This window comes from Manis pentadactyla, chromosome 9 (genome assembly GCF_030020395.1).
Source record: "Manis pentadactyla isolate mManPen7 chromosome 9, mManPen7.hap1, whole genome shotgun sequence".
NCBI lineage: Eukaryota > Metazoa > Chordata > Mammalia > Pholidota > Manidae > Manis > Manis pentadactyla.
In genome coordinates this window covers 21,025,306-21,048,630 of record NC_080027.1, presented here as the reverse complement: position 1 = coordinate 21,048,630, position 23,325 = coordinate 21,025,306, and the positions used below count along the sequence as shown (strand labels likewise).

The following is a 23,325-nucleotide window of genomic DNA, read 5'->3' as shown; positions in this document are numbered from 1 at the left end:
ATTTTGATTGTACTTTATTGAGCGTAATTTTATAATTTTTTTCTTCCTTTAGAACCTGAATATTTATTAAATCTTCCATTATGAGTGTAATGTTCTTTTCCTCTTTTTATATCATCTCTATTGCTTTCTGTTTTTCCAATTTTCCCAGTCTTTTAATTCCCTTGTATGTTTAATGTTCCTCAAATATACAGATATCAACCAATGTTTTGCTTTACCAATAGTTTTGAGTAATTTATTTATTAAAATTAATACAAGAAGTTGTAATTTTGTGCCTTTAAGCTTTGTTTTGGTCCATATTTTCATCAGTAATTGGGTAAAGACAAAGAGAGACTAATTTACAAAACCTATGATTGTCACAAAGTTGGACAAACAAGCAAACAAGTTGGGAGAAATTAAAGAAAAAATACTCAAGAAACACATAGAGCCAAATAAACAACCCCCTAAAAGAGACAGAGAGAGAGAGAGACAGAGAGAGAGAGATGGAACATCACAAAAATTTTATTTCTTTTTAAAATGTATAAATTTAGAATTTTGTATTTGACATCCCTTATGGGAAATCTTATTTGATGAAGACACATAGGAATAGTCATAGAAAGGCTATGGAAAGTGCTGAAACCGTTGTGTGGCCCAGGGGACGGGCCTCATCAAGTTATACAATCAAGAAAGATGGACTTCTTAGGTTCTGCTTGACTCCTTGAGTGAGGAAAGCAGGCATGGTACAGGTGAGTCCCCTATGAAGGTGAGTGCATGAGCTTCAAAATACTGATAGCTTTGAGAGACATAAAATGTTAATTTGCTGGCAGTTTTACCTCTGCTGACTCCACAGAGCAATGGGAAGAAGCAATAATAATTTGTTGCATTTGAATTCAGGAAGGCTTTCCAAATCTTCCAGCTGAACAGGTCAAGGCAAGTCAGGAAGTTGTGATTATTTCCTTTTTGAACACTTCTCATGAAGGCAACATTTGAAACAGGTCTTGGATAGTGATGGGACTCGATACTGTTGGGAGATGATGTAACTCTAAACTATCAAGATAGGTTTGACCACAGTGATGAGAAGAGGTACAGCTGTATTATCATCAAGTAATTTAGAAAGAATTTTACCTGTATTGATAGAAAGCAGTGAGAACGACAACAAAGAGAATGTGTGCTGCTCCTGCCCACACCCCAGATTTCTAACAATTAAGGACGGTAGAATCTGGAAATTCCAACATTTGCACTGGTAGGTCATCCTCAGATGTTGCATTCTGAGTATAATATTCATACCAGTACATACTGCCTACATGAAGAGAATATCTTTTGCTTTATAGAAGAAAAGCCATTACGTTGGTCAATGCCAAAGATATTTTCCAGCAATGGTCATTTTTCATCTGGGTGCAAGATTACTCTTCCTGAGATTTCTTTAAACAATACGCAGAGCAATTTCCAAAATATGATTGTCTGGTACTGATCACTTACATAATCTCCAAAACCCCATTTTTAAGTAAGTGTTTCTCTCTGGATGTGCCCTTAACACTATGCATATGATAACTTGCTTTGGGCTATCTTTATCCTTCCTCAAATGTCCAGGTCAACTGTATATATAACTATTGATGCATTGATATTTTATTTCAATTCAAGATGATTTTTCATTTCAGGACCAAGACGCAATAAATAAGATCAAACAACAGAAATTATTAGTATATGTTGGTCAAAAATGCATTCATTATTTAAGACAGCACATGTAGGTATCTGACTTTGTGAGGTAAAAATTTAAACAATGTGTTTGAAGCATTTGAAATAAATAAATTCCAAATTTTTCAGTCATTAACAATACTTTTAAATTTCATTCATTTTAAGAAATGAATATAAGAAAACTATAAGCAAAAAATGGTATATTGCATTCAATTTAATTCAGCACATTTTGCTACACTAATAATAAATGTTGTCATAAAGAAAAAGAATCACTTTCATTAGGGAATCTCCTGCTGGGAAAAATATGAAGCATTTATTTCTTCCAAATTATAATTTCCTGAAAAGAATACTTGGTTCAATTTTTTTGCCCATGTCCCATTATTGTTTATGTTACCCAGGGAAATCAGACTATACAAGAAGCAGGATTTGGACACATATTTATTAAACTATTTTTCCTAGCAATGTTTAATTTGGGATTAAAAGAAAGCACTATGAACAAATATTATTATAATTAAAAATAGTTGTATGCTAAGCAGTTTTGTTTTTTAAGCAATAAGATCAATTTTAATTCAATACGTTAGAATGAGATTTACTGGCACCGTATGACTTGGAAAATAAAACATTTGGCCCTTATATTCTCATTGTATTTTTAATCACCCTCTCTAACCTCATGGAAAATAACCAATTCTAATGGTAATTTCTACTTTAATTTACTCAAAGTCTTATGTGGAGCAACACATTAGGCAGCAATCTGAGCTATATTCTTTATAGAAGGAATCACAAGATGTAATGTCAAGTATTGAAAGGACATGAATAGTCATTGGTTTCATAGGCCAGATATTGTATTTTGGACTAGATTTACTGGGGAAAAAAAATGCAGTTGGTCAGTTAACTGATAATTAATTGAGTTGGTGCTTTGACTGAAAGAAATAGCATTCTCTCTTTTTACACCGTAAGTTAAATAAAAATATCTAGCTGTATGGATTTATTTGTCTAACCAGAATTGAAATCTTATATTATAAAGCATTTAAATGTTATTTATTGAACTGATTTTTTTTGCAGATCGGTTTCATAGCTCCTGGTTTTACAACAAATCTTCTGGAGGCACAGAATACAAGTGTAGTACTTGAGAAATTATAAAGACCAGAGCTCGTGTCCCCATCCAATTATAAAAAAGGACAATGCAGTCAAGAACTGTAAATCCACAGAGAGAAAATAATTTGAAAATTTCAGAAAGAAATCTCAACATAACAATGGAATTTGTTCTCTTGGGCTTTTCTAATATCCCCTAATTTCACTGGCTTTTTTTTTGAGGTATTCTCAGTTATCTATATGTTTATCCTATTGGAGAAGGGCATCATAATTACAATAACAAGAGTAGATCCCACTCTTCAGACCCCTGTGTGTTTTTTCCTCAGCAGTTTTTCCTTCCTAGAAATCTGTTATGTATCTGTCACTTTTCCCAGAATTCTCATGGATCTTTGGAACCAGAAAGGAACTATTTCTTTTTTGCCTGTGCTCCAAAAATGTGGTTTTTCCTTGTGCTGGGAACCACAGAGTGTCTCCTCCTGGCCGTGATGGCCTGTGACTGTTATGTGGCCACATGTAACCCTCTGCACTGTCCTCTAGTCAGGAACCACAGAATGTGTGTCCAGCTGGTGGTTGGCTCCTAGACCAATGGAATCCCGGTCCAGATAAGGCAGACATGCCTGATTTTCTCTCTGCTCTTTTGTGGTTCTAATTAAACCAACCACTTCATCTGTGACATCTCCCTATTATTCAAGCTGACTTGTGGAGGCATCTTTGTGAATGGTGGTCTATTTACTGTATTGTTTGTCACTGTTCTGTTTCTGTTGATACTCAGGTCCTATAGCAGAATTATTTCTACCATCCTGAAGTTGGCACCAAACCCAAGATGGACCAAAGCCTTTTACACCCACTTTTCCCACCTCATAGTTGCGGTTTTATTCTATGGATCAGCTACTGTCTCCTATGTAAAACCAGAATTTTATCAGTATGAAGGACAGACAGACCTCTCTCATTTCTATGCCATTCTGACCCCAATGTTCAATCCTATGATATAAAGTCGGAAGCACAAAGTTGATAGAGGGGCTCTAAGAAAATTTCTTCCCAAATTACCAACATTGTCAGACATTTGAACTATCAGAAATTATAGTTTTATATATTTAATATATATGTAGCTATATTTGAAATCTACTTTTCAATATTGTCCTAAATTTTTTAACAAGCTAATAGTGTAATTTCCTTTAGTAGAATGTTATGTTCTCAAAGTTATATCAATTTTGAACACCTACTTAATAATGTACTACTTTTAAAGATCAGTTTCCTCCCCATGTAAATTAGTAAATAGAATGTGTAACTAAGCAAGATTATATTTAGAGTATATGAACATATATATGTAGTATGCAGATATATAGTATATTCCTTAATTGAAATCATACCATTTTTCCGTTCTTTTTTTGATGCCCTTCCAGACATTACCTTAGCATTCTTCAATGCTACGGTAGTCATTGCTAAATGATTCCCTCATAGAAACAAAAGCCTAAATCCATATGGATATATGTATAAGAAGGATGAAAAAAATCATGGATCTGTAATATAATGTTTATTGCAGCACTACTTTTCTAAGCAAAAGAATTATAAAAATTAATACTCATATTGAGGAATAGTTCAATAAATACAGTCCACAAATATAATGGAAAATTATGGAGTCATTAGAAAGGCCATGTTACACCTATGATAATGGCCCCCAATAAAGCATTCCTATTTGGGTCCATTTTTTTGTGTTACCTTCCCACATTGACTCTTGATTTAGCCATGTGAACACCTTTGGCCACTGGGATATTAGTAAACGTGAATAGCACTTGGACATTAGGACCTGTCTTCTCTTACAATGGAAATATTTCCACCCCCATGAGACTCTCTTCTGATCTTTTGATCTTGGTCTGGGCATGAGAGGTGGCATCATCTGCAAGGGCATCACAGAGGGGTGGGGTTCAAAGGAAAGTAGAGGCAAAGCTGGGTCAGGACCAGGCCTGTAGGGACACCCAGAAAGCTGGGCTGAGGCTTATTGTGGGAAGGGCCCAACCTTCCAGCCACCATCTGTCACTCTCTCAATTGTGCTTGTTTTTTGTCATCCTTGAGTTTAAGTATAACTTGATAAATTTTAATGGCTAATCTCTGTATTCTGTGAGGAAATAAAATATGTTTAATGTCTGTGCTCAGGTGAAATAATAAGGGGGGAGAAAGGCAGCCTCACAAACAGCAGGGCGATGACACCAGGAGCACTTTATCTCTGGTCTCTGGATCACAGGCTGGAATGAGGTTTCTGCAGATGCAGAGATCCAGGAGCAAAGAGCTTCGGCCTGCATCAGTTGCTACTGATTCCATGGAGCTTAGGTTGGGATGGTGCGAACTGTGGTTTTGCTGTGGATGAGGTGCTGTTTGCTCAAGCTCGTCAGATATAAGTATAAAGTTACAATCGCAACTCTGGGAGCTTATCCAATTTTATATATATGGAGATGAAAGATAAAACTATACATTTCAATGTAAAGATTACATGTATATATGCCTCTGTGAGTTTGTGTGTACAAATAACCCCAAAATTGTATGTTGAAGTCTTAACTCCCAAAACCCCAGAATGTAGCTGTATTTGGAGATAACGTCTTTTAGAAAATAATTAACTTAAAATGTGGCCTTCAGAGTGGGTCTTATCCAGTATGGCTATTGACTTTATAAGAAGAAGACATCAGGACACTGAAACTGAATAAAAAGATCAGTTGAAGTCAGAGTGTGAAGATCGCCATCTACAAGTGAAGGAGAGAAGTCTCGGAGGAAATCAGACCTGCCATCACCTTCATCTCAGACTTCTAGATTCTAGAACAGTGAGAAAATAAATTTCTGTTATAAAAGCAACCAGTCTATGGTATTTTGTAATGGCAGTCCCAGTAAACTAGTACAACCAGTAACATCATATATATATATATATATATACACATACACACACACACACATATATATATGTATATGCATAGATGGTGTGTATGTGCAATTACATCTGTATTTGTGGAGATAAACATATCTTAGTAAGAAGCAAACAGATGACATGGTTTATGCATGTGTAGAAACTGCATGTGTAGAAACTGTATATGTGGTGGGTTTACTATGATCTTTATTTTAAAATACCCAAGAGGAATAGAAAGACGCAAACACATTAAAACAAAGCACTTGAATCAACTTTTTGATAGGATAACTTAATGTTTATTGTGAAAAGTGCACTTTATCAACAAACCAATTTTTCCCAAACACTCTTTTCATTGCCTCTTTTACATCTTTGTTCCTCAAACTATAGATGATGGGATTCAGCATCGGAATCACAATGGTGTAAAAAACGGACACTACCATGTCCTGGTCCAAAGCGTAGCTGGAATTTGGTCTCACATACATGAAGAGAACTGTTCCATGAAAAATGGACACTCCAGTTAAGTGAGAGCCACACGTAGAAAAGACTTTTCGCCTCCCTTCAGCAGAATGCATCCTCAGAATGGCCACCAGAATGAAACCATAAGAGATCAGGACTATCAGGATAGTGGATATCTCAATAGAGCCTGCAAAGTAGAAGACTAAAAGCTGGTTTATGTGAGTGTCAGAGCAAGAAAGAGCGAGGAGAGGAGGGATGTCACAGAAGACATGTCTGATTTCATTGGATGCACAGAAGGAGAGGCTAAATGTGGCCACTGTGTGCAAAATACCATGCAGGATGCCACCAACATAGCAGAAAATGATGAGTGGCACATAGACTCTGGGTGACATGCTCACTGAATACAGGAGAGGGTTGTAGATTGCCACATAGCGATCATATGCCATTGCTGCCAAGATAAAGCATTCCGTGGTTCCAAAAGTAATAAAGAGAAACATTTGTGCTGCACATCCAAGGAATGAAATGGATTTATTCTCTGATAAGAAATTGACCAACATTTTTGGAGTGATAACTGAAGAATAGCAGGCATCCAGGAATGATAACACACTTAAAAAATAGTACATCGGGTTGTGAAGGCGGGAATCCCCAATGACTAAAATAACCATTCCCATATTTCCTATCAGAGTAAAAAGATAGATTGCTAGAAATAGTAAAAATAAGAAGACTTGCACCTCAAAGTCATCTGTGAAGCCCATCAGTATAAATGTGGTGACTTTGGTCACATTTTTCAACTGAGTCCCGGGTGAGTCTAAATCTGACGTTGACCCTGACATTTCAGTTTTTATTTATAGGTTTTAAAAACAGAATAAAAATACAATCCACCCAATCACATCATTATGTTTTTTTCTTAGAAGAACATATTAAAATCCTTGGCAGTGAAGGAAAAGACAGTGATGAATTGGGTCCAAGTGGATGCGTTATCCTGCATAAATAGATAAGAAATTATTTCATTCATTTGTTGGCTAAATTTGTCATGTGAAAACAGTGCCAAGTTATGTGGCTTAATTGCCAATTTATTTTCTGTTAAATTTACTGCTTCTTGTTTTTATATTACATCATTTTAAGGTTCAGAAAGACAAATGTATATAGGAATTTTTAAGTCCCTAAATATGATATGAAAAGGTACACGCCTAGAGTACTAACCCTAGATTTCCTATAGTGTGCATGAAACGTCTTTCCTTAATGTTCACATTTGGTAACGTGGGAGCAAATACACTTATGTCTTATGACTGGGTTGCATGCAAATGATAAAAATCAATGTGAAAACTATTTAATTTTTAAATATTCCCAAATTACTCAGAAATGGGGTAAGTTAAACTTACCTTTCAACCAGTCATACAAGGCAGACTTTCCCAACCAAATTATTTTCGTGTCTTCTGTTCTGGCTACTTCATTTCATTGGTGCTTCTGGAACTAGTGAATAGATGTTATTTTGGAGGTAGAAGCACCTTATATGCAAACAAAAACAGACCTTTATTTTTTGTTTTACAGTTTTCTTTCCTGAAACACACAACAGTAAGTCATCCTATTTTTGGCCCCTATAGTTTACTACTGTTTTTCAAATTTTAATACCAATTCAAGATTTTTTTCCACACTTGTAGTCATTACCCCTGCAAAATCAAATGTAAATTTTTTGATATACTACAGATGCTGATGAAGATATTCTGAATATTACCTGATAATAGATAAAATTATTTATCAAAGTGACTGCTGAAAGAATGTAATCACTATATAAGCCACAATGAAGTATTTTATTCCTGCTCTATTTCCTTGGGCTGTCAGACTGTTTCTCATTCAGCAGAATATGAAGAAAGGAAAGTGCATAACAACCAACCAGAATGTTAAAGAGTCACCAGTATCTGGACAGAAAGCCTCAGTCACCGATACGTAATTAAATATTGCATTTACCATATTTAGAAGCAAGATTTCAGCATGATGACCCTTGTTTTTTTCTCATCATGTCATTTTAAGGAGTGAAAAACCTGCCATGCATAGGACTGGGCTGAATTCAATGACCTAAAAATGATTTGGTTTCCTAACGTGAACCACACCATATTTTTATTATATTGAAACAGCCGTACATCAGGGAGAGAATGAGCAAACCAGTTTAAAGCTATCATTAGAAAGAAAAGACAGTCAAGTGTCCTTATTTTCCCAGAAAGTTCCTCCCAGATTCATGTGGAAAATTGTCTTAATGCATAGAATAGCTTTTTCAATGTGGGGTTACCAAGCAAAAACAAATGTTTATTTAGTCCTTAGAGAATTATACAGTAAAAAAATATAATTAAGGTACATATTGATTTATTTCTGTGTTAATTCATACAACTCATGCATTTTTCATGAGAATACACACATACAAATGTGTTATAAAAAGTTCTAGTTTAATTTGAATGGTTATATTAAATAACTTATAGAACCATCAATTAACAACATTAAAATGAATTAATGTATTGAGAATCAAAATATACATTTATGTTTTAAAAATTGCTTGCTTTCATTTTCTGTCTGTCAGAATCCATTTATTAACTCCAAAAATATTTAGTAAGAGAATTAAGTACAAAACAGAGATTAGGCAGATAGGAAGAAGCACAATGAAAATAAATAAAAATAGGCAAGTAAATGATGCAAAATTAACCAGTAAGTGGTCCACTATAGAATTTATTAAAAGATATTTGTTGACTGAATCACATAGGGGAAATTTCAGCTTCATTACAATTCTAACCTTTACTGAACAGGTTAATCTTGAAATAGCACAATTGTGGAAGATTTTTAAAAGAGCATTTTATTTGGGCTCTAAAACCCTATATTAAATCTCATATTGAACACCTAGTATGATCTCAGGAAAGTAACTTTATGTTTTAAACCAAATAATAAGTTTGTTATTGTTTTTTAGAAAACACCTGCTTTCATTTGTACAAGATTTTTTTTAGCATTATTCCAACAAATCCACCTGTTTCTGTCAGGCACAGGGCTGGGTACCAAAAAGAGATGCCCAGCGATGAATGAGACAAACGTGTCAACCTCAAGGGGACAGCTGGGAACCACAGCTGGGAATTGATGTGTAAGTGGGTTCTGGGATAGATGTCAGTGTGGAATCCTGACATCCACAAGGGACAGAGGGGTCCTTTCTAGGCAAGGGATGTCAGAAAAGGAGGGGGATGATGCTGGACCTGGTGCATGAGAAGGAGGGCTGCCCGGCTAAGGGGGCTACAAGAACAGAGCCATGGAGCCTGGCACGGTTGGTGTACTGGCCAGGCCAGGAGTTCTGGGTGTGGATAATAACTAAGATTGACCAAATTGTTGTGCATGTCTTACTCCACTACATGAACATGGTGTGATTGCAGAGTGCTTATTTGTGAGATACACTAAAATGTGTTTTATTAAATTAAAGTGTTAGTGATATATGAAGGATTAATATGACTTCCAATTATACTTACTACAAATTGTTTTAATCAATAAAATTATAAATACAAAATAAGGAGTTATAAAATCACTTTTCATCAAAGCAGTGAGCAATGGGCTCAAATGGAAACTTTTTCTTCTTTTAGTTGTACATATGTATTATATGACACTTAATATACATTGAAATATTCTTTTCATGAAATTAAACCCCGTAAATCAAAATACTTTATGGTATCAAGCACCTTAAAATATACATCTATGCCATTGTTTTCTGATTTGGGACATGTCAGTAAACTTATAGCATGTTTACTTAAATCCCCTTCAGAATTTGTTCATAATAATTTTCTCATAGCCCTTGATACCTCTGATCTTATATATATGACAAGAAAGTGGTTTATGAATGAAGATATGTTTTATTCCAATCACTGTAGGGAACTGTAGGAACAATAGACAAAAGTCTGGAGTTAAGTACTTCACCCAAGAAGCCCTTTAAAGAGGCATTTCTGTCAATAGATATTCAAGGAAATTAAAAATGATTGTTTTTACATCTAAACTTTGAAAAAAAGGCTAGAATGACTAAAGTATAGATTCCAAAATTTTAACAAAACACAATCATTCTGGAAAGCTATGGCCAAATCAGTTCCCCAGCCCCCATACAGTCAGGAAGCGTCCAGGCTAGACACCCACGGGAACAGTTTACAAGCACTAAGCTTGAGAAGAACGGACGCAGGGACAGCAGCTACCACAAACCATAAAGTGGCTACAGAGCGAGGAGCTTTGCGTACTTTATGTTGTGTAATCTATGTAGCAACCTAAAAGCTAACGAATTCAGCATCCTTTCATAGATGGGAATACTGAGGACCAGCTAGACCTACATACTGACTAAACTGACACAGCAGATTGTAGGCAGAGCCAGGATTAAAGTCCAGGCGTCTCTGCCACACCCCTTTAGCTCTTTCCACTTGCCTATATTGTAGACTCCTTGTGACATGTTGTAATCCTGCAACTGTGATCCCTTTGAACAATACAAAATAACATCCTCTTGCACTGGAATTGTTTTAAAGCCACAAGCTTAGATAGACTATTATATTAAAACAAAACACATAGAACAAAAAGAAATTGTGTCTAGATCAATTATATACGTAGTAAAATCATTTAAAAATTAATCTATATTCCTCCATGAGAAAAAGCAAGTATGATCCCAAAATACTATATACCCAATGGCTCGTTGATAATTAATTCTCTCTCTATTTAATAATTTTCCAAAATTTTAAATAGTCATTTATTTCTACTGTCATTATTCTGTTTTCTTCCACTAAAAAAATTAAAGCACTTTTCTCATTTAAAACTCTATTGAATTAAATATGTGCAGTCTTTCCTATTTTCTTTATTATATTCCATGGAATTCCCTCATTAAAATCGTAATGCAACTGTGAGTTCACTAGAAATTTCTATCTCAGATTTAAATATTAAAGCAAAATCTAGTTTGAGATTGAAAGTGATAGCTTCTAAAATATTTTGTAAGTGATGGAAAATCTTTTCTCTTACCTGTGGAAATGAACTTCTTACTCATTAAGGTGTGCTATGAATATTAAGTGTTTGGGCTCTTAAACCAGTTCTCAAGCTCTTCTTAATGTCCACAGGGATGTTCCAAGGACAAAACTCATTAATTCTCTTCTGGGACATAAAAGTAACTAAATGATTTCATTTTTCCCCATCATGAACAGGTGAACAGTTCTGGAGCAATGAATTACATGATAAAAAATAATTACATGAATGCATTTTGGCTTCTGGTATAAAATGATCCCTCAAAGGAAAAAGAATGTGCACAGGACTGGAAAAGAAATCTAATGACACAGGACAGACAGAGTCCAGCTCTGATACTAAATAGCTGTGTGCCATTGAGTTGATGACTTAACTTCTATGAAACCCAGATTCCTCGTCCTGGGAATATAACCTGTTCACTTCTCACAGAATACTGTTAACTTATACACAAGGAACTGATATGATAACATAATCTATGACAGACTTCTTTATCATTTAATAAAGGCTGTTAAAGTGCTACACTTCTAAGTGCTATGGGAAATATATTTAAGCTCACTAAGAGTTTAATAGGAGAGGTAAAATATAAATACATGAATAGAAATTATTGACAGGACAGATGATGCAGTATGCAGATAACTAATATTCTAAGTAGTGGAACATTAGGATATTAGAGATGTGGCAGAGATAAATGTCAACATTTTTGAGTTATATAGGATCTTCTGCTGTCTTGGGGATCCTACATGCTAATCCATATACTTGTACCTGGCTAAGTGCTTAACATTTTTTTGCAAAAAACTGTGAACTATACATAGATGCCTGGACTTTACACCCAGAGATTCTAAATTAGTAGTTAAGGAATATTGGCTATGCAATCTGAGTGAAGAAAGGAAGGAAGGAGAGAAGGAAGGAAGGAAGGAAGGAAGGAACGAAGGAACGAAGGAACGAAGGAACGAAGGAAGAAGGAAGGAAGGAAACGAGGAAGGAACAAAAGTAATACTTGGAGACAGTCCAATTGTAAATAAAGGATCTACTAATTAAATGTAATCCCAATCTATGTATTCAATGTCAACTTAGTTAAAATTAAAGAAACATTTTTTCAGAAATTGACAACATAATTATGCAATCATATGAAAAGGCAAAGGAAATAAGGTAGTCGAAACAATTTTGAAAAAGAAAATAGTGTTGGAGGATTAACATAATTTGATCAAGATTTAGCACAAAACTAAAATTGCGAAGAATGAGGCATTGGTGAAAACACAGACATTCTGTGGAACAGAATGCAATCTTAAGAAATAAATTTACAACAGAGCCAATTGATTTTCTGACAAAACTTCTAAGGAAAATCCATGGAGAAAGGATAGTCTTTTTAAAAAATGATGCTGAATGTGTACAATAGCCTTATGCCACAGAAAAGTAGACATTGTCTCATTCTTTGCACATTTATAAACCTTGCCTTATAATGGACCTTAAACCTTGGTATAAAACCTAATAAATTCTATAACATTTCTAGCGAAAAAAGTAGGTTTAATAGGAAATATTTATATAAAACATAAAATTCATGAAACAAAAAGAAGAAAATGATAAATTGTTCTTTAACACAATTACATCTCCCTTCTGCCTTATGAAAGACACTGTTGAGGGAATGTACAATACAGTCACAGACCGATAGAAAATCTTTCCTAAATAGCTGTCCAGTAAGGAACACATATCTAGAGTATGTAAAGAGCTCCAAAGTCAATAATATAAAAGCAAAAGAAAAAATAATAAAAAATGGACATAAACTTGAATAACCATCACAGATGACAACTAAGCACCAAAAGAACATTCAGTGCCATTTGTAATTAGAGAAATAGAATTTTAAACTACAATGTGACCCCAAACATCAGAATGACTAGAATTTTACAAGTGTAACAATTAATGACAATACAAAGTGCTCAAGAGGATACAGGGTCCCGGAGCTCTCATCCATGTTGGTAAGAAACAAAACGATGCAGCCACTTCAGAAAACAATCCAACAGTTTCCAGTGAAGTGAAACATACTGTGCCCTGTGACCCAGGAATCTCACCCTTTGTTATTCACTCAAGACAACAGAAACCTATAAATACAAATCCTGATGCCAATATTTACAGCATCTTTACTTACTGTATTTCAATACTGGAAATAACCCCAGCAGCCATCAGTGAATGCATAAACTGTACATGAGTACTTTATCTTTACTCATTCCTGAGCTTGCTTTATGCTGGACTTTAGGATATATCCACAATGCTTGTGTTGCCAATAAGAAACTCATTTTTCTTCAGATCTCATATGCAGCAAACTAGTCTACCACCCCCAACCAGTTCACTGGTGATTAAGGACTGTTTTACTGAAAAATGAAATCTCTCATTTAATAATTGATACCCCAGAGTATTTCCATAAAAATTATTGTGAATATCCTTGTTCTTTTCCCCATTTATTTAGCTATTTGGTCCTTTTTTTCTTTTCCAAAAAGACAGCTAATTAAGAGGACTGTATGATAAGGCATTGGAAAATAACTTCTGAATGATTCTAGCTTATATTTTTAGAAGTTTACCCATTCAATACACTGATGTTGCCTCATTCTGATTTAAAAATGAAACTGCGATTCATCTAGGGACAGATTAACACTAGAACCTTCTCAAAAAGATTTTGTGGAGGGTTTTGGGAGTGGTATTGAATCTTTTATTTCCACCCCCTGAAATTCAAAACTAGCAGAGATGGAGATAACACTTAGGAGAAATTGAAACCAGTTATTTGAACAAGTTGAGGATTTTTTCATTTCTTTGTTCTTTTCTACCTGCTAGTCTAATTCTATGTTTGCAGAAATCCTTTGACTGAATGGCAGGATCATAATAGTGACATCCCCAGTTTTTTATACCTTATTCTTTACTAATGTAAAAAATATGAATGCATCCTATTTCAAAGAAATAGTATGTGGATATAACTATATTGACCAAATATGGAATCACCTATTCTCCCCAGTTTCTTGACTTATCTTTTAGTTATTTTGATAAAGTGTTAATAGAAATTAAAATCAAAGTGCTACAGATATTGGTTGTATTATTTTGCCCAGAATTCCTGGTTGAGGGAGGTAACATCTGAAAAGAAGAAATCATTATAGTGCCTAAAGAAGCAAATAGCAAGAAGTTACCAAAAAGAAAATCAAAGTTTTTTTTTGCTTTAAATGGTTCTCATTAAAATACTGCCAACTCATTTGGATACATTTTCTATTAAACTAGATTGATAATTGATGAGTGATACTGTATTATTATTATTTTTTAAAATCTCTTTCCTTTAACGTCACACTTGTTAACAACTATTTAATTCTGATATAGCCTTAATTTATCCAGCTATTTTATCTAAGTAGAATCCATTCATTAGTAAGATCATTTAAAAAACAAATTTATAAATGAATTAAGACAATAATTTCACAAGATAAAATGTTAAATGGGAGTAACTGACAATCAAATGACTATATATGGTGCTGACCTAGAGGAATATGGAAGAAAAGTTATGAAGAATGTTGGTTTTGTAACCATTATGGAATGCCTCTGTCCCAGTTCTCCAATTTGGCATTAAGAATTGTACCAAAACTTTTCAGCTTAGAATAACATCACTTTACTGTGTCTCATAAAAATACAGGTCAGGAATTCAGGAAAGGAATAGCTGTGTGATTATCCTCTGTCACGTGCTTTTGACTGTGGTCACTCTTGGGTATTCAGATGGTGACTAGTCTAATCTGGAATGTATAAAATAACCTCACATTTCTATATGATGTGGTTACAATGATGTGTTAAAAAGAGAAAACCCCAGTTTTGTGTAACTTTTATTCTATTGAGGAAAATGGTTAAAATTAGAAAAATACATTACTAAGATAATTTAATATAAAATAAAGAATAAATCAAATAGAACCAAGTGAATGAGATTGTATTTGCAAATTTGGGTGGTGTTTAATTTAGTTTGGGTAATCAGGGATTAAAGATATTTTCCTATCATAACTGCACTATATGCCCCTCATTTATCTCACCAGTAAGACTCTCACCCAGAGAATAGAAATTTATATATGACTAAATTAAAAGAAAAGGAAGAATGAAACATAAAAAGAAAAAAAGATAATTAGACTACAAAGAGGGGAAGGAAGAGAATGAAAATTCTTCCACTTACCACTATTGTTAGAAGATATAAATATGTGTATACAGAGACACTATTTCAGAATGTACAAGGAAATTACTAGACTTTATAAATGACTTTTCCATGTTTGCTGAATTCAGTCAGTAAACAAAAATCAGCCTATTTCCTTATAAAATAAGCAAACATAAATTAACACTAAAAATATATGCCATGTAAATAGGATCAAATATATCAAAGGCTTAAGGTAATTCTAATAAGAAATATTCAGGAAGTCCACCCAGTAAACTCTAGATGATTGAGGAAATTGAAGAATAGTAAATAAACGGATTGCTATGACATGTTCATGGATTAGAAAATTCAATATTGAAAGGTCAGTTGTATTTGGAGTGAATGTTTTTGACAGAATGCTTTAAATGCATCATATATAAAGACATCTTCCAAATCAAAAACATAGAAATCTTAGGGGAAAAATTGAGAAGAAACTAGAAAGTTGTTTCACAAAAGAAGATGTGAATGGTCAGAAAACAAAAGAAAGTAACACATTAGCAATCAGTAAAATGGAAATTAAAACTGTAAGAGATCTATGATTCATCAGAAAAAACACAAACGAACAAGACTAACCATACCACTTGTGTAAAGAATGTGGCACAATGGGAGCTCTCATTCCATGCCAGAAAGGACCATTTTAACAGTCTTATCAAGAGAATCTTACCCCTAGGCATGTACTGGCAGACATGGATGCATACGTGTGTCAGGGCACATGACCAATAAGGTTCATGCTTGCATCATGCATAATAGCAAATCCTTCTCAAATTAGAATGGAAAATGATAGTGATAATCTGCCACAAAGGAAGACTAAGTAATGATAACAATGAATAAAACACAATTGCATACAACAGGGATGAAGCATATTGTTAGCAAAACAAGCCAAATTAATAATGCATATATCCTCTTAGTTAAGATTAAAAGATAGTATTTGGATGCCCATTAATTTTATATGTATATGTTATATACATATCATATAATATATAAGATATATAACCTTTAGGATGTAATATGTGTATCCTACATTTTTTAATGAATATATGTATATAATGAAAATTCCAATATTCTTAATTATTTTTACAACATGCTTCTATTTCTTCCTGAATCTAATTCATAGAAATGAATTGCCTTTTACCTCAAAAAAATAATCATTAACAACAAAAATCTGAATCATTTTGGATAAATGAATGAAACCATCTATAAATGGACATACTTAAAAACAATATTATTTTCAACACTTTAAACAAATAAATAAAAACTTCCATTTATTTAGAAAGCACATGGTGACACCAAATCATTCTTCCTTGTATAAATGCTTTATAATTGGATAAATAATAAAATTCATACTTTAGAGGCATCATATTGCTGTGGAGTTAAAAGATTGGATGACAATGTCCAAATTAAGACTCATTACATCAGAGAGAGTTAGCCCACAAGATTATTCGCCCTTAGCTGGTTCACAATCTGTTGCAAGTGCAAACTTGCTCCAATATCATGTTAATACATAACTCATATCTGTGCATATTTTAGTGATTGATCCAAAAAGCATCACAATTGTGGTACCGGTCAATAGTGCATAGGATAATGTCTCAGAATTTTTTCTGAACTAAATCATTTTTCAGATTGAAATTTAATTTTTGTTTTATAAATGAGGTTGAAAATCTGTCTCTGTTTGCAGGATCATTTTTGTCTCTTTTCTGTGAAATGCCACATCTGTAGAGTCCATTTTTCTAAATATATCTTAGACTTTTCTTCAATATTTAAGAACAAGCCAAGAGAACCTTACCTGAGGTATCATTTGTAATGATTTCTCCCATTATATCAATTTTATTTGACTTTACTGTTGGGACTTGTTTCTTTTTATCATGCAGAATTATTAATTTTTATACATTTTTTTTTCAATTTTTGTGTCCCACATTCTGTATTTTGAGTCATAATTAAACCTTACTTCCGGAAAGGGGCGGAAGATGGCGGCGTGAGTAGAGCAGCGGAAATCTCCTCCCAAAACAACATATATCTATGAAAATATAACAAAGACAACCCTTCCTAGAATAAAGACCAGAGGACACAGGACAATATCCAGACCACATCCGCACCTGAGAGAACCCAGCGCCTCGCGAAGGGGGTAAGATACAAGCCCCGGCCCCGCGGGAGCCGAGCGCCCCTCCCCCCAGCTCCCGGCGGGAGAAGAGCAGGCAGAGCGGGAGGGAGACGGAGCCCAGGGCTGCCGAACACCCAGCCCCAGCCATCCGGGACAGAGTGCAGGGCGCTCGATACTAGGAAAACAGGGCAGCAAGAACAGTGAGCAGGCACTGGATGCTGGGCGACAGAGGACATAAGAAAAGCGCGCGACCATTTTTTTTTTGCTTTTTTGCTGTTTTGTTTTGGCGAGCGATTTTTGGAAGTCTTAAAGGGATAGGGACCCCAATACTAGGGAAACAGGGCAGAAAGACCGGTGAGCAGAGGCCTGAGGCTGGCACCGGAGAATAAAGAAAAACGAACGACAACCATTTTTTTTTTTTTTTTTAATTAAAAACTTTTTTTTTTTAATTAAAAATTTTTTTTTCTTTTTTTTTTGGTGGGCATTGTTTTGTTTTGGCGGGTGCATTTTGGTAGTCTTAAAGGGGCAGGGCGGGTCACTTAATCCAGAGGTAGGGAATCCGGGATCTCTGGGCACCCAAACCCCTGGGCTGCAGGTAGCAGGGAGGCCCCTTATGGGGATAAATAGCCTCCCAGCCGCTCCTGCTCCAACGCGACTCCACCATCTTGGAGTAGCTGCCCGAGCCAGGCCACGCCCACAGCAACAGCGGAGATTAACTCCATAGCAGCCGGGCAGGAAGCAGAAACCCTGTCTGCGCGCAGCTGCGCAGCACAAGCCACTAGAGGTCGCTGTTCTCCCAGGAGAGGAGGGCCACAAACCAACAAGAAAGGAAGTCCTTCCAGCCGTCACTCGTCCTAGTTCTGCAGACTATTCCTATCACCATGAAAAGGCAAAGCTACAGGCAGACAAAGATCACAGAGACAACACCAGAGAAGGAGACAGACCTAACCAGTCTCCCTGAAAAAGAATTCAAAATAAGAATCATAAACATGCTGACAGAGATGCAGAGAAATACGCAAGAGAAATGGGATGAAGTCCGGAAGGAGATCACAGATGCCAGAAAGGAGATCGGAGAAATGAAACAAACTCTGAAAGGGTTTATAAACAGAATGGATAGAATGCAAGAGGCCATTGATGGAATTGAAATCAGAGAACAGGAACGCATAGAAGCTGACATAGAGAGAGACAAAAGGATCTCCAGGAATGAAACAATATTAAGAGAACTGTGTGACCAATCTAAAAGGAACAATATCCGTATTATAGGGGTCCCAGAAGAAGAAGAGAGAGGAAAAGGGATGGAAAGTATCTTAGAAGAAATAATTGCTGAAAACTTCCCCACACAGGGGGAGGAAGTAATCGAACAGACCACGGAAATACACAGAACCCCCAACAGAAAGGATCCAAGAAGGGCAACACCAAGACACATAATAATTAAAATGGCAAAGATCAAGGACAAGGAAAGAGTGTTAAAGGCAGCTAGAGAGAAAAAGGTCACCTATAAAGGGAAACCCATCAGGCTAACGTCAGATTTCTCAACAGAAACCCTACAGGCCAGAAGAGAATGGCATGATATATTTAATACAATGAAACAGAAGGGCCTTGAACCAAGGATACTGTATCCAGCACGACTATCACTCAAATATTATGGTGGGATTAAACAATTTCCAGACAAACAAAAGCTGAGGGAATTTGCTTTCCACAAACCACCTCTACAGAACATCTTACATGGACTGCTCTAGATGGGAGCACTCCTAGAAAGAGCACAGCACAAAACACCCAACATATGAAGAATCGAGGAGGAGGAACAAGAAGGGAGAGAAGAAAAGAATCTCCAGAGTGTGTATATAAAAGCTCAATAAGTGAGCTAAGTTAGGCAGTAAGATACTAAAGAGGCTAACCTTGAACCTTTGGTAACCACGAATTTAAAGCCTGCAATGGCAATAAGTACATATCTTTCAATAGTCACCCTAAATGTTAATGGGTTGAATGCACCAATCAAAAGACACAGAGTAACAGAATGGATAAAAAAGCAAGACCCATCTATATGCTGCTTACAAGAAATTCACCTCAAACCCAAAGACATGTACAGACTAAAAGTCAAGGGATGGAAAAACATATTTCAAGCAAACAACAGTGAGAAGAAAGCAGGGGTTGCAGTACTAATATCAGAAAAAATAGACTTCAAAACAAAGAAAGTAACAAGAGATAAAGAAGGACAGTACATAATGATAAAGGGCTCAGTCAAACAAGAGGATATAACCATTCTAAATATATATGCACCCAACACAGTAGCACCAGCATATGTGAAACAAATACTAACAGAACTAAAGGGGGATATAGACTGCAATGCATTCCTTCTAGGAGACTTCAACACACCACTCACCCCAAAGGATATATCCACTGGGCAGAAAATAAAGACACGGAAGCACTGAACAACACAGTAGAGCAGATGGACCTAATAGACATCTATAGAACTCTACATCCAAAAGCAGCGGGATGTACATTCTTCTCAAGTGCACATGGAACATTCTCCAGAATAGACCACATACTAGGCCACAAAAAGAGCCTCAGAAAATTCCAAAAGATTGAAATCCTACCAACCAACTTTTCAGACCACAAAGGCATAAAACTAGAAATAAACTGTACAAAGAAAGCAAAGAGGCTCACAAACACATGGAGGCTTAACAACATGCTCCTAAATAATCAATGGATCAAGGACCAAATCAAAATGGAGATCCAGCAATATATGGAAACAAATGACAACAACAACACTAAGCCCCAACTTCTGTGGGACACAGCAAAAGCAGTCTTAAGAGGAAAGTATATAGCAATCCAAGCATATTTAAAAAAGGAAGAGCAATCCCAAATGAATGGTCTAATGTCACAATTATCGAAATTGGAAAAAGAAGAACAGATGAGGCCTAAGGTCAGCAGAAGGAGGGATATAATAAAGATTAGAGAAGAAATAAATAAAATTGAGAAGAATAAAACAATAGCAAAAATCAATGAAACCAAGAGCTGGTTCTTTGAGAAAATAAACAAAATAGATAAGCCTCTAGCCAGACTTATTAAGAAGAAAAGAGAGTCAACACAAATCAACAGTATCAGAAACGAGAAAGGAAAAATCACGACGGACCACACGGAAATGCAAAGAATTATTGGAGAATACTATGAAAACCTATATGCTAACAAGCTGGGAAACCTAGGAGAAATGGACAACTTCCTAGAAAAATATAACCTTCCAAGATTGACCCAGGAAGAAACAGAAAATCTAAACAGACCAATTACCAGCAACGAAATTGAAGCAGTAATCAAAAAACTACCAAAGAACAAAACCCCTGGGCCAGATGGATTTACCTCGGAATTTTATCAGACATACAGGGAAGACATAATACCCATTCTCCTTAAAGTTTTCCAAAAAATAGAGGAGGAGGGGATACTCCCAAACTCATTCTATGAAGCTAACATCACCCTAATACCAAAACCAGGCAAAGACCCCACCAAAAAAGAAAACTACAGATCAATATCCCTGATGAACATAGATGCAAAAATACTCAACAAAATATTAGCAAACCGAATTCAAAAATACATCAAAAGGATCATACACCATGACCAAGTGGGATTCATCCCAGGGATGCAAGGATGGTACAACATTCGAAAGTCCATCAACATCATCCACCACATCAATAAAAAGAAAGACAAAACCACATGATCATCTCCATAGATGCTGAAAAAGCATTTGACAAAGTTCAACATCCATTCATGTTAAAAACTCTCAGCAAAATGGGAATAGAGGGCAAGTACCTCAACATAATAAAGGCCATCTATGATAAACCCACAGAAAACATTATATTGAACAGCGAGAAGCTGAAAGCATTTCCGCTGAGATCGGGAACTAGACAGGGATGCCCACTCTCTCCACTGTTATTTAACATAGTACTGGAGGTCCTAGCCACGGCAATCAGACAAAATAAAGAAATACAAGGAATCCAGATTGGTAAAGAAGAAGTTAAACTGTCACTATTTGCAGATGACATGATACTGTACATAAAAAACCCTAAAGACTCCACCCCAAAACTACTAGAACTGATTTCGGAATACAGCAAAGTTGCAGGATACAAAATCAACACACAGAAATCTGTGGCTTTCCTATATACTAACAATAAACCAACAGAAAGAGAAATCAGGAAAACAACTCCATTCACAATTGCATCCAAAAAAATAAAATACCTAAGAATAAACCTAACCAAAGAAGTGAAAGACTTATACTCTGAAAACTACAAGTCACTCTTAAGAGAAATTAAAGGGGACACTAACAGATGGAAACTCATCCCATGCTCGTGGCTAGGAAGAATTAATATCGTTAAAATGGCCATCCTGCCCAAAGCAATATACAGATTTGATGCAATCCCTATGAAACTACCAGCAACAATCTTCAATGAACTGGAACAAATAATTCAAAAATTCATATGGAAACACCAAAGACCCCGAATAGCCAAAGCAATCCTGAGAAAGAAGAATAAAGTAGGGGGGATCTCACTCCCCAACTTCAAGCTCTATTATAAAGCCATAGTAATCAAGACAATTTGGTACTGGCACAAGAGCAGAGCCACAGACCAATGGAACAGACTAGAGAATCCAGACATTAACCCAGACATATATGGTCAATTAATATTTGATAAAATAGCCATGGAAATACAATGGCGAAATGACAGTCTCTTCAACAGGTGGTGCTGGCAAAACTGGACAGCTACATGTAGGAGAATGAAACTGGACCATTTTCTAACCCCATATACAAAAGTAAACACAAAATGGATCAAAGACCTGAATGTAAGCCATGAAACCATTAAACTCTTGGAAGAAAACATATTCAAAAACCTCTTAGACATAAACATGAGTGCCCTCTTCTTGAACATATCTCCCCGGGCAAGGAAAACAACAGCAAAAATGAACAAGTGGGACTATATTAAGCTGAAAAGCTTCTGTACAGCAAAAGACACCATCAATAAAACAAGAAGGATCCCTACGGTATGGGAGAATATATTTGAAAATGACAGATCCGATAAAGGCTTGACGTCCAGAATATGTAAGGAGCTCACACGCCTCAACAAACAAAAAACAAATAACCCAATTAAAAAATGGGCAGAGGAACTGAACAGACAGTTCTCCAAAAAAGAAATACAGATGGCCAACAGACACATGAAAAGATGCTCCACATCGCTAATTATCAGAGAAATGCAAATTAAAGCAACAATGAGGTATCACCTCACACCAGTAAGGATGGCTGCCATCCAAAAGACAAACAATAACAAATGTTGGCGAGGCTGTGGAGAAAGGGGAACCCTCCTACACTGCTGGTGGGAATGTAAGTTAGTTCAGTCATTGTGGAAAGCAGTATGGAGGTACATCAAAATGCTCAAAACAGACTTACCATTTGACCCAGGAATTCCACTCCTAGGAATTTACCCTAAGAACGCAGCAATCAAGTTTGAGAAAGACAGATGCACCCCTATGTTTATTGCAGCACTATTTACAATAGCCAAGAATTGGAAGCAACCTAAATATCCATCAATAGATGAATGGATAAAGAAGATGTGGTACATATACACAATGGAATACTACTCAGCCATAAGAAAAGGGCAAATCCAATCATTTGCAGCAACATGGATGGAGCTGGAGGGTATTATGCTCAGTGAAACAAGCCAAGCGGAGAAAGAGAAATACCAAATGATTTCACTTATCTGTGGAATATAAGAACAAAGGAAAAACTGAAGGAACAAAACAGCAGCAGAATCACAGAACTCAAGAATGGACTAACAGGTACCAAAGGGAAAGGGACTGGGGAGGATGGGTGGGTAGGGAGGGATAAGGGTGGGAGAAGTAGGGGGGTATTAAGATTAACATGCATGG

The 23,325-nt window shown here is 35.7% G+C and overlaps 1 protein-coding gene across 1 annotated transcript; it reads right to left on the bottom strand.

Annotated features, from left to right (window-relative positions):
• Nucleotides 1-5,952: 5,952 nt before the first annotated feature.
• Nucleotides 5,953-6,945, bottom strand: LOC118908027 (olfactory receptor 5T1-like). Its single transcript, XM_036877090.2, has one exon. It carries the CDS (start codon nucleotides 6,943-6,945, stop codon nucleotides 5,953-5,955), a length of 993 nt encoding a protein of 330 aa, XP_036732985.1.
• Between the last annotated feature and the right edge of the window lie 16,380 nt (nucleotides 6,946-23,325).

Bases quoted from the DNA above. Each gene is read 5' to 3' on its own strand.
- LOC118908027 (XM_036877090.2), bottom strand. From the start codon at position 6,945: ATGTCAGGGTCAACGTCAGATTTAGACTCACCCGGGACTCAGTTGAAA.